The sequence below is a fragment of the Myotis davidii genome, unplaced genomic scaffold, assembly GCF_000327345.1.
Source record: "Myotis davidii unplaced genomic scaffold, ASM32734v1 scaffold223, whole genome shotgun sequence".
Classification (NCBI taxonomy): domain Eukaryota; kingdom Metazoa; phylum Chordata; class Mammalia; order Chiroptera; family Vespertilionidae; genus Myotis; species Myotis davidii.
The window spans coordinates 4,412,727-4,423,553 of NW_006294609.1; the positions used below are offsets into that span (position 1 = coordinate 4,412,727).

The following is a 10,827-nucleotide window of genomic DNA, read 5'->3' on the forward strand; positions in this document are numbered from 1 at the left end:
ATGCAAACTTCTCTCTAAGGCAGCTTCTATGACCTCAGGGAAGTTTGGTGCTTTAGGACTAGGAATGTTACCCACCGACCCCAGAACTGAATGTCAAAAACACCAACTCAATAAATACAACAGAAAAATGTACAGCAGATTTGGGGCATCTATCAAGTAGGAAGGCAAAATGGTCAATAGAATGTCCGAGGTTAGTGAACTATTAGGTTGAAAAAAGCAGCCACCATTTAAAACATTCCCCTTTCCATCAGTTCTCCTAGTCGTCAACCCTCTACATTCATTACACCAAACACTAGCAAATGAAAGATCCAAACAACTGCAGCTTGATCCTCACTTGTACTTATTTCGGGCCCACCCTCACATTTAGGCCCCAGCACACCCTCGCCGTGCCAGGGAAAACAGTCTCAGGGACACCTGTTTCTGCAAAGGTCACTTGCCCCTCTTGCTGCGGCTCTTCCTGGAGGGCAGCTTCCCACTGCCCCCGGAAGAGGCGGGGCTTGAGGCTGAGGCCATGGCAATGTTGATCTGCCCCTCTTGGATTTCCTGCCGGGTCTCAGCAGGCAGGTGGTTGATCTTCTGCTGTGCCTCCAGGTAGAACATGACATCACGCAGCTGCTCCTGGATCTCGGTGATCTGCAGATCCTTCTGGTCACAGGTCTCCTTCAAAATCCTCTCCTCCTCCTTCAGCTTGTTTTGCAGGAGGACCTGATTGGCTCGCAAACACTTGTTCATTTCCTGCTCCTCTTTGAGCTCTGTGGTGAGTTTGGCTACTTTTGTGTTTAGCTGAGTGCACCTTTTACAAAACAAGGGAAGACAAAAGCATATTTTTCATTTGCTGACACAGACCTGTATCTACTCTGAGCTTGAACAGAGGAGCTACGATCTCAGAATCGTTTAGGGTGGAATGCTCCCTACCTGTTCAGGGAGACTGGTTTGCTACCATTGCAACAGCTACACAAAGCAAGAATTTTGCACTACTTAACCCAAGTATAGCTTTAAGACAATTTTTCATTCTTAGGCATAGAAATTTTTCCATAGCAGAAACTATTCTGTGATTCATGGTTTACGGTAAAACTTCTACTGCTTCTCTTGTTTTGCAGTAGTGGTTAAATAGGTTTCAGAGAGGACAATGGTGATAAAGAAGTTATGAAGAAAAGTTACATTCTTGGAGAGTCAAGTGATCTGACCTCACTGCATTTATTACTCATAAGTAAAGAACCACAAATTTAAACACCATTTTTATGTATCAGAATGCCAAAGAGCTCACACACATGGGAAGAGGCACTCCTACACAAGGCACTGGAGTGGGAACTGGTACAAATTCTCAGAGTTAACTTAGAGCTAACTAGAAAGTCAAAATTTTCACATGGTCCTTGATACAGCTACTCTACTTTTAGGAACTTATCCTGTAAACTAGATATACTCAGGAATGCGCTGAAAAGACACACGCAGAAAGAGGCTCATCACAATGTTGTTTACAATAGTGGAAGACTTGAGACAAATGTCCATCAATGGGAACTGCCTGAAATTATTATGGGACTGCCCTAGCCGGTTTGACTCAGTGGATAGAGCCAGCCTGTGGACCAAAGGGTCCCGAGTTCAATTCCGATCAAGGGCATGTACCTTGGTAGTAGGCTCCCACCCAGGCTCTGGCTGGGGCTTGTGCAGGAGGCAACCAATCAATGTGCTTCTCTCACATCGATGTTTCTCTCTGTCTTTTCCTCTTTCTTCCAACCTCCCTAAAAATAAATGGAAAAATGTCCTTGGGTGAAGATTAACAACCTCAACAAAAAGTTTGCCTTAGCCAGTTTGGCTCAGTGGATAGAGCGATGGCTTGAGGACCGAAGGGTCGCAGGTTTGATTCCGGTCAAGGGCACATGCCCAAGTTTTGGGCTCAATCCCCAGTGGGGGGTGTGCAGGAGGCAGCTGATGGATGATTCTCTCTCATCATTGATGTTTCTCTCTCTCTCTCTCTCCCTTCCTCTCTGAAATCAATAAAAATATATTTAAAAAATTATTATGGGACCTTCACACAATGGAATACTACACAGCCATTACAAAGATCATGATAGAGCTAATATGTGCCAGCATGAAAAAAATCTCCAGAGTATTTTACCAAATAGAATACGTAGTATTATTCTAATTGTGTAGAAAAAAAAGACTGTGTATGTAAGATGTTTATATAGGTACAGCAGATCTGTAAGAGTAAATATTCACTGGTACTGTTAAATAATGGTTACTTCCAGATATTGGGATCTAGGAAAACACCTCCAGTTTTCTTTTTAAGTCTTTAATATAGTTCAATTTATTAAGGTGGTAAAAGTATAGGAGGATTTTTAATTTGTATTTCTACTAATGTTGGGATTTTATCACAGTGTTTTGTTTTTTTTTAAACCTTTGGTGAAGAGTTCCTGTTTGTGGTGATGAGAAATTTTGGAAACAGATGGTGGTGACAGTTGTACATTATGAATGTATTTAATGCCACTGAAGTGTACACTTAAAAATGGTTACAAGTTTTCTGTTATATAGATTTTTACCACACAAATATAAAAAACTATTTTTAAAAATCCAACTTTTGGGGGAATGTGTGAAGGGTATACAGGAACTCTGTGCTACCTTATAACCTCTATTAATCTACATTTACTCCAAGATAAAAGGTCTATTAAAAAACTTTTAAGGAACAATTATCACCCTTACATTTTTTTTATCCATTTGTCTGGAGGTAAAAATCCAGTTATTTTTGTGAGTATAACATAGACCAGAAAAGTAATTTTAATCAGTAATAACCATCTTCACATATAGCAGGGGTAGAGTGATGGTCTTGCCATGCTGTTCATGAGGTTTTTGCTCCATACTCAATATCTTTGGCCTTTAATTCCTGTCTAAGGTCAGAACACATGCCATCTCCAGCTTAAACACAGTCTCTTTCCTATCATTTCTCAGCCACCATGGCTCAGAGAAGCTACAGGCTCTGGGAACAAGGAAATTGCTTTCTACAGGCAAATGTAGAAGATATTTGCACATTTCAGGAGAGAACACTGTATTCCCTACGATATCCATCTGGCATGAAACACCGTGATTTTAATAAATAGGAAGTCACAGTAAGTTTGCTCTACATACAGATAGACCCCTGAAAACCTGGTGATACACTTGAAAATGAGTATTTCCTTCGGAGTGAAGGAAATTATCTGTTTATGTTGCCTGTTACAATAAAATGCCTCCTTTAAAGAACAGACCAATTATACCTACTTTCTTTCCATAGACTGCTTTTCTTTTAGAAGGTCATTTAGTCTGTGCTCCAGATTATCACATTTCTCAATTGTTTCTTTAAATTTGGTCTTCATATTGTTAATCTGAAAAAGCAAACGGAGATCAGTTTCTTTTTTTAAAAAAAATATATTTTATTGATTTTTTTACAGAGAGGAAGGGAGAGAGATAGAGAGTTAGAAACATTGATGAGAGAGAAACATCGATCAGCTGCCTCCTGCACACCCACTACTGGGGATGTGCCCACAACCAAGTTACATGCCCTTGAATGGAATCAAACCTGGGACCCTTCAGTCCGCAGGCTGATGCTCTATCCACTGAGCCAAACCAATTAGGGCAGAGATCAGTTTCATTTCACAAAGACAAAGTTGTGTGGCCTTTGGAGCTAATTTCTCAAAAAAATTTGTTTCCAACTACCTGTGTATAACTTTGACAAGCCATTTTTAGAAAAGGTGAGATAATCATTTTAAAGAATTCCAGTAATAGGAATAAAATATTTGAGAAATTCTTTTTTTGGTTACTATTTCTCTATACCAGGATGAACAAAGGATCAGGAACTGCTAAGGGTCAAGTGAAACTGCTCGGAAGTAAAGGAACAGTTCCAGGCAGTAGAGCAGGAGACGGTTTGTCAGAGACTCTGGAACGGGGCCTCTCCTCCCATGCTCAACTCACCATTGTTTTTCTCCTCCTGAGATTACATTCCAAAAACTATTATCCAAATAATGCAAGAAACTCATCTACTCTAAGAATGATGTGATAACTGATTCTGTTTGGGGTTCCCCATCCCAATTCACTATTCAATTTCTCATGTACCATAAAGCCACATGGTACATGTTTCGGTTCTTGTTTTATTGAGTTCATTTATAAAGGCAATACATATGAACTAATTCTTATTACACTGTCTTAAAAACTTACGAGAATTGAAAAATTCTACTGTTTTATGTCAGATGGCAGCAATCCTAGCCAAGAGTCTCCTGAAGTCTAGCTAGGGAGACACTAGGTTCACTCAAGTGTGAAGATTTAGGAAATGCCTCAACTCTACCAGTCTAACAACATGGGAAGGTTAGGTGAAAGGGGAAGTAGTGAGGCTAGGTCAGTGGTCGGCAAACTCATTAGTCAACAGAGCCAAATATCACTAGTACAATGATTGAAATTTCTTTTGAGAGCCAAAATTTTTTTAAAAATATATTTTATTGATTTTTTACAGAGAGGAAGGGAGAGAGATAGAGAGTTAGAAACATCGATCAGCTGCCTCCTGCACATCCCCCATGGGGGATGTGCCCGCAACCCAGGTACATGCCCTTGACCGGAATCGAACCTGGGACCTTTCAGTCCGCAAGCCGACGCTCTATCCACTGAGCCAAACCGGTTTCGGCAAGAGAGCCAAATTTTTTAAACTTAAACTATATAGGTAGGTACACTGTTATTAACTTAATGAGGGTACTCCTAAGGCTTAGGAAGAGCCACACTCAAGGAGCCAAAGAGTCACATGTGGCTCGTGAGCCACAGTTTGCCAACTATGGGGCTAGGTGAATCGTGAGGCAATAATCATAGGAACTGACAGTAACTGAGAATTTAAATCCTATGGCCCAGGCACCTGCTAGGTGTTTTGTAAGTAGTATCTCCTTGTAATACACCTATGATTAGGTATGTCAACTTTTTACAGAAACAGAGGCTTTCAGAAAGGTGAGGTAATATACCCAAGGTTTACCCAGCTAAATAAAGTGTGGTGGGTCCAGGACTGGACCCCAAGTCTGGATCCAAAGCCAAGTTCTAAACCTCTCTACAGCAAAAGAAAAGTGGCCTCCGGGTGAGTTCTAAACTCAGCAGAGATCCAGGAGAAAGGGCCATTGCTTTTAACATTTCCTTTTTAAACACTTGCCAATATGGCCTAACAGGTCTCTAAAAGCACTGTCCACCTTTTTAAAAAATATATATTTTTATTGATTTCAGAGAAGAAGGGACAGAGAGAGAGATAGAAACATCAATAATGAGAATCACTGATTGGCTGCCTTCTGCATGCCCCTACCTGGGATTGAGCTCACAACCTGGGCACGTGCCCTTTACCAGAATCGAACCTGGGACCCTTCAGTCTGCAGGCCGATATTCTATCCACTGAGCCAAACTGGCTAGAGCTGTCTCCCTTTTTGAATAATAAGAAAAAAACTACTTTGGAGAAATTAACTTTATAGCCAACTACCATTAAGTTATAAAAGCATTCAATTAAAGGGAGATTTCTGACAGTTTTTCTATGTCATAAAAATAAAAATAGCCTTAAAATTGCTTTAATTCTAGTTTGGTATTCATTTTTCTCAATATTGCTTTAACATAAAAGACCACTAAATCCTTTGACATTTTCTCCTAAACTGGCTCCTGTTAGTTTAGGGGAATTGGAAAGGACAGAAATGGAATCAAATTGTAATGTTTTGGCCCTAGTTGGTTTGGCTCAGTGGCTAGAGCAGCCGTGGGCAAACTACGGCCCGCGGGCTGGATCCGTCCTGTTTGAAATGAATAAAACTAAAAAAAAAAAAGACCGTACCCTACCCAAAAATCAATAAACATATTGAAAAAGCTTAGGATCTGCCTTATCTGAAGGGCCTGTGTGAATTTCAGCTATACATTTAATTTAATTTATTTAAAATATATTTTTATTGATTTCAGAAAGGGAGAGGGAGAGAGAGATAGTAACATCAATGATGAGAGAGAATCGTTGATCGGCTGCCTCCTTCACGCCCCACACTGGGGATCGAGCCCACAACCCAGGCACATGCCCCCGACCGGAACTGAACCTGGGACCCTTCAGTCCGCAAGCCGACGCTCTATCCACTGAGCCAAACCGGTTTCGGCGAAATATATATTTTTTAAAAATTGTAATGTTTTGGTCACTAAAGTGACTTAAACCGAACACATTTAAATAAAATGAAAAATATCAAGCAACACCAAGAAGCTTTCTAATATTACTATAGATGATGTTACAATGGGCTAAATTAGTGCTTTTTAAAACATTTCTGACCATTAGCCAAAGTAAGAAACACCCAGGAACATAAAAAGACACAACTGAAACAGGAGTTTTGGAAAACAAAATTTAAATGTGATGCACTCTGATATTTTACACCTATCCTATTCTGTTTAATAAAAATGCCAGTTGTGGTCCACCAAACTCATTTTCCACCCACAGCTGGAGAAACACTGTCTGAAAACATGGGTCTAGAGTTCAGAGAGAAAAGCGGCACCTGTGTTCTTCATATGTGGTCCCGTTAAAACTAAGCACCTTCAAGTGGGGATGAGCTCCATTTTCTAGCACAGACTCTGCTCACATGCTAGAATAATTGTACTACCTAAGGCAATGGGGGACAGGAATAGTATTATAACTGAAGTTCACAATTCATTTCAACCTTCACCCTCCCCCACATTAACTTTTTATAAGGCCCATGAACAAGAATCTCTGTCAGTGAGATCCACGTCCGTTACTGTTAATCCTTGCACATGCTGGAGGTGCCAATGGACAAGAGTGGGCAAAAGGACAGTGGCAGGAACAAAAGGCTTGAACCATCCATTACCTTATGGATAAGCAACATTTGTTATTAGAAAACAAAGCATTCTTTTCAAGCCCTTCAAGCTTTTCATTTAGGGCCTCCATATTATCCCTTCCTAAATGGAAACACAAGTTTCAGTTTTTAGCTCCCCTGTCCCTGGACTTTTCATGGGCATGTGTTAGAGAATGCAGTTAATCCTAAAGAATCTTAAAAGGCAGAGAATCCTGAACTTAGCTCTCAAGGGTCTGCATGAAGCACTTCATGGTCACGCTGGGATAGGCCGTGGAAAAACCCATTAGTGAGGCTGCTCGGGTTGCCAGCTCTCTTCCAAGTGCTGTCAGAGGTGTATCCTTCCCCCATGTACCAAATCAAGCCCTATTCAGAACTTGAGTGACTCTGGAAAGGTATTTCCATTACTTGGAAGAGTCGTAAAGAATTTCATCAAGAACTTTGAACTAAACATCATTTTAAAGTTGGTGTTAAGCCTTATGTTTAAAAACCCAGTTTCTCTTTTGTAGGCACACCCAGAAACCAGGGCGCCTGGCCCTGCCTGCTAAGCTCCAGGATAATGCTACTCAGAGGTGAGCCCCAGGCCCAGCTCTGCATTCTCCATCTGAAGACCCAGTTACTGGTGGGGATTCACAACATTATTAAGACAATCATTTTTAAAATCTCAAAGTCTTTATTTAATACTAAGGGAACTGATGAATTAAGAACACTGTCCATAGGTTCAGAAAATGGTTTCTAGCATCCTAATTATACGTGAACCCTGCAGTGCTCACTGGTTTTCAACCTCCTTCTTTGGGAACCTCTAAACTCCTTGTACATGCTGGAGACAAAGGGAAAACCAAGCAGGTGGAGCTCTGGGCCCTTCATCTAGGTTTCAACCAAAACCACACCACTTTTCTCTTTTAAATATTGTAGTGAGTGGCATCTCTTTGAAAATGGCATCTTTGTTAAAATCTGAATACACTGCCTGAGACCAGCAATTTTTAACCTTTTTCATCTCATGGCACACATAAACTAGTTACTAAAATTCTTCAGCACACCAAAAATGTATGCTTTGCAATCTGACAAAAACAAAAAAATCGGTATAATTTTGATGTATTCACACCATTTGACTACTGTTGTGTTGGCTGTTTCCATTTTTTTATTGGATGTTGTCATTTTTTTAATTTTACAATCTAGGGCAGTGGTCAGCACTCATTAGTCAACACAGCCAAATATCAACAGTACAACGATTGAAATTTCTTTTGAGAGCCAAATTTTTTAAACTTAAACTATATAGGTAGGTACATTGTTATTAACTTAATTAGGGTACTCCTAAGGCTTAGGAAGAGCCACACTCAAGGGGCCAAAGAGCCACATGTGGCTCGAGAGCCACAGTTTGCCAACCACGGATCTAGGGGAAAAGAGGTCCGTGCCCTTGACTGCATAGTCAGGTATTCTATGTTTTAAAAATTCACACTGGTGTGCCATCGAACAACCAGTTGAAAATCACTGTCCTAGACCAATAAGGAAACATGGTTATCATTGAAGTTCTAGCATTTCTGCCCAATTTTATTCCCATCAACTTCTAGAAGTAACATCTTGTTGCCTCAGAGGCCCATGTTCAGCTCCCCAAAGCAGCTGTTCCCAAGTTCACAAACCAACTGGCTGACTCAAATTACAAACTCTCATGTATATACTTCTATTTTTTAAATAGAATAACACAAGGCACTAGAAAACTTTATTGAAATTACCAAATAAAACCCCAAGCCCAAAATTTAAAGTTTTTAAATGCAAGATTTCTATTTTCCTTTCTTTTTTTTAAGGTGCATGCCAGGAATTTTATTTCTTCCTTAACTTAGTTTGGTATAGAGCTCAGTATACAATAAGATTTTAATATATTCTTTTTGATTTAGTAATCTTAGGTGAGAATACAGGTCTGCTTCTCTCCCTTTCTCATACTATACCTATTTGATTGCATTTGCCTTTTTTATCTTCCTTTTCCTTTTTGACTAATTTCATTCTCATTGTGGTCTAGCTTGTCCCACAAGAGTGCCTTCAGAGGCTAAGTCTCTAATATAATTAAAATCCAGGTGTTTACCACGTCTCTCTGGAATCCTTACCTAGAGTCAGGTTACTGAGGTGAGCCAAATGATTCCAAATTGTTTTTTTTTCTTTCCCCTAACTCCAGCTTTACTGCAACATAACTGACATACATAGAACAAAGGTTTCTTTTTAGAGGCAGAAGAGTTCTTTACCTGTCTACCAGACTAAGAAGAAAGATTCAAAGATTCCTTTGTCTCTGTACTCTGCCTTTTCCCAAACCAACATCAGATTGCCCTTGCCACGTGGCACTTCATCAGTCACTCAACCAGAAACTTACTTCTTCTGCTGTGTCCTTCTCTATCCGAACTATCTTGTTTTCCCAGTAGATTCGCTGTGATTCCAGCTGGCTTGTTAGTAAATATGAATACTGAAAACATAAATAATAAAACATAAGTCATTGTTGTCAGTCTCTGAAATCCAATTAAAAGCTTACTTTTAATGGCCTACGGAAGAGTAAGAGTAACCATCAAATATATATTACACCTTTGTTCCACTCTACTCACTAAACCACAATTATACCTCCTGGAGCTTACAATCTAGTCAGGAACAAAAAGGGAAATGTGCAGTAAAAAAACATATGTTCCTGTTCAAACTGACTTTTAGAACCACATGGTGCCCTAGACCGTAGGCCTACAGACTGAAAGGTCCTGGGTTCGATTATGGTCAAGGGCACATGCCTGGGTTGTGGGCTCGATCCCCAGTAGGGGGCGTGCAGGAGGCAGCCAATCAAAGATTCTCTCTCATCACTGCTGTTTCTCTCTCCCATTCCCTTCCTCTCTGAAATCAATAAAAATGTGTTTTAAAAAAGAACCTCATGGTTTTTAAATCAAAGGGTAACTCAACTCAGGTTATCCATCTACCCTGTATCTCCCAGCCTTGGGTTACGTGCCCCCTTGCTCAGTTCCCACAGCACTTTGCCCATCAATAGCACTTATAACACTAGCACTTAATTACTGGTTTATCTGCCTGTCTTCCACGACTGGCCTCTTTGAAAGCAAGGGTTCTATCTTTATTTCTATATCCTCAGTGCCTGGCACATGCTGGATGTTAAGAAACATTTGCTGCCTGCTTACATGGATGAATGAACAATGCTGTGTAACTGTGGGGAAAGGATAGATGGCTTCTGACAGTAGGACATAATAGGACTTCTGAAAGATTTGAGAGGGCTCTTAACAGACAGGAAGAGGAGGTAAAGAGAGAGGTATGGTTCCAGAGAACTACTGGACCTTGATGTGAGCTGTGATGTATATGTCTCTTCAGAGATGAAGAAGTACCAATAAGGCTGGGGTGTACGGTGTGGAGAGTTGGGGTCCATGGAAGGCTCTGGGTTATCACATTGAGAATGTGGGCCAAGGCTTGGTCAGATCACACCTGCATTTTGGAAAGACTATTCTAGGAGGACTAGCAGAGAGTCTAACCACATTCTAGAGAAGAAACTGAAAGTGCAACAGAGGGAAAGGACCATCGGGAGAATATGTGTGTGTGTCACCAGAAAGTATACTCCATGAGGGCAGGGAGTCTGTTTAATGCTACATTCCCACCACCAGGAGGACTGGCTGACAGATAGCAACCCTCAATGAATATTCATTGAATGACATACTACTATTAACTATTATAGAAGGGCTACTCATTCTAAAAACTTAATGTAAACTACTGTGATATATCAATATATTTTTTCAATATAATTTATTAACGGTAACAACATAAGCCTTATTTTAGGCCATTATACTGATCTATCAGACCTTAAAAGTCTGGAGATGAGCAAGTTTTTAAATGTCCATTTCCTCCCAAGGTTAAGATATTTGTTTTTAAAACAATTATTTTTTAATTTATATAAAAGTAGGGGCCCGGTGCACGAAATTCGTGCACTGGGTGTGTGTGTGGGGGGGGGGGGGGTCCCTCAGCCCAGCCTGCCCCCTCTCACATACTG

The 10,827-nt window shown here is 40.4% G+C and overlaps 1 protein-coding gene across 1 annotated transcript in view; it reads right to left on the bottom strand.

The window, feature by feature from the left end:
• Window positions 1–322: 322 nt before the first annotated feature.
• BRAP (BRCA1 associated protein) overlaps window positions 323–10,827 on the bottom strand; it is a 27,604-nt gene continuing 17,099 nt past the window's right edge. Inside the window, exons 9-11 of the mRNA XM_006768918.2 lie at window positions 9,175–9,264; window positions 3,250–3,353; window positions 323–793 (exon numbers count right to left, since the gene is read on the bottom strand). Coding sequence (XP_006768981.2) covers window positions 430–793; window positions 3,250–3,353; window positions 9,175–9,264 — 558 coding nt within the window. The 3' untranslated portion in view covers window positions 323–429. The remainder of the gene's footprint in view (window positions 794–3,249; window positions 3,354–9,174; window positions 9,265–10,827) is intronic.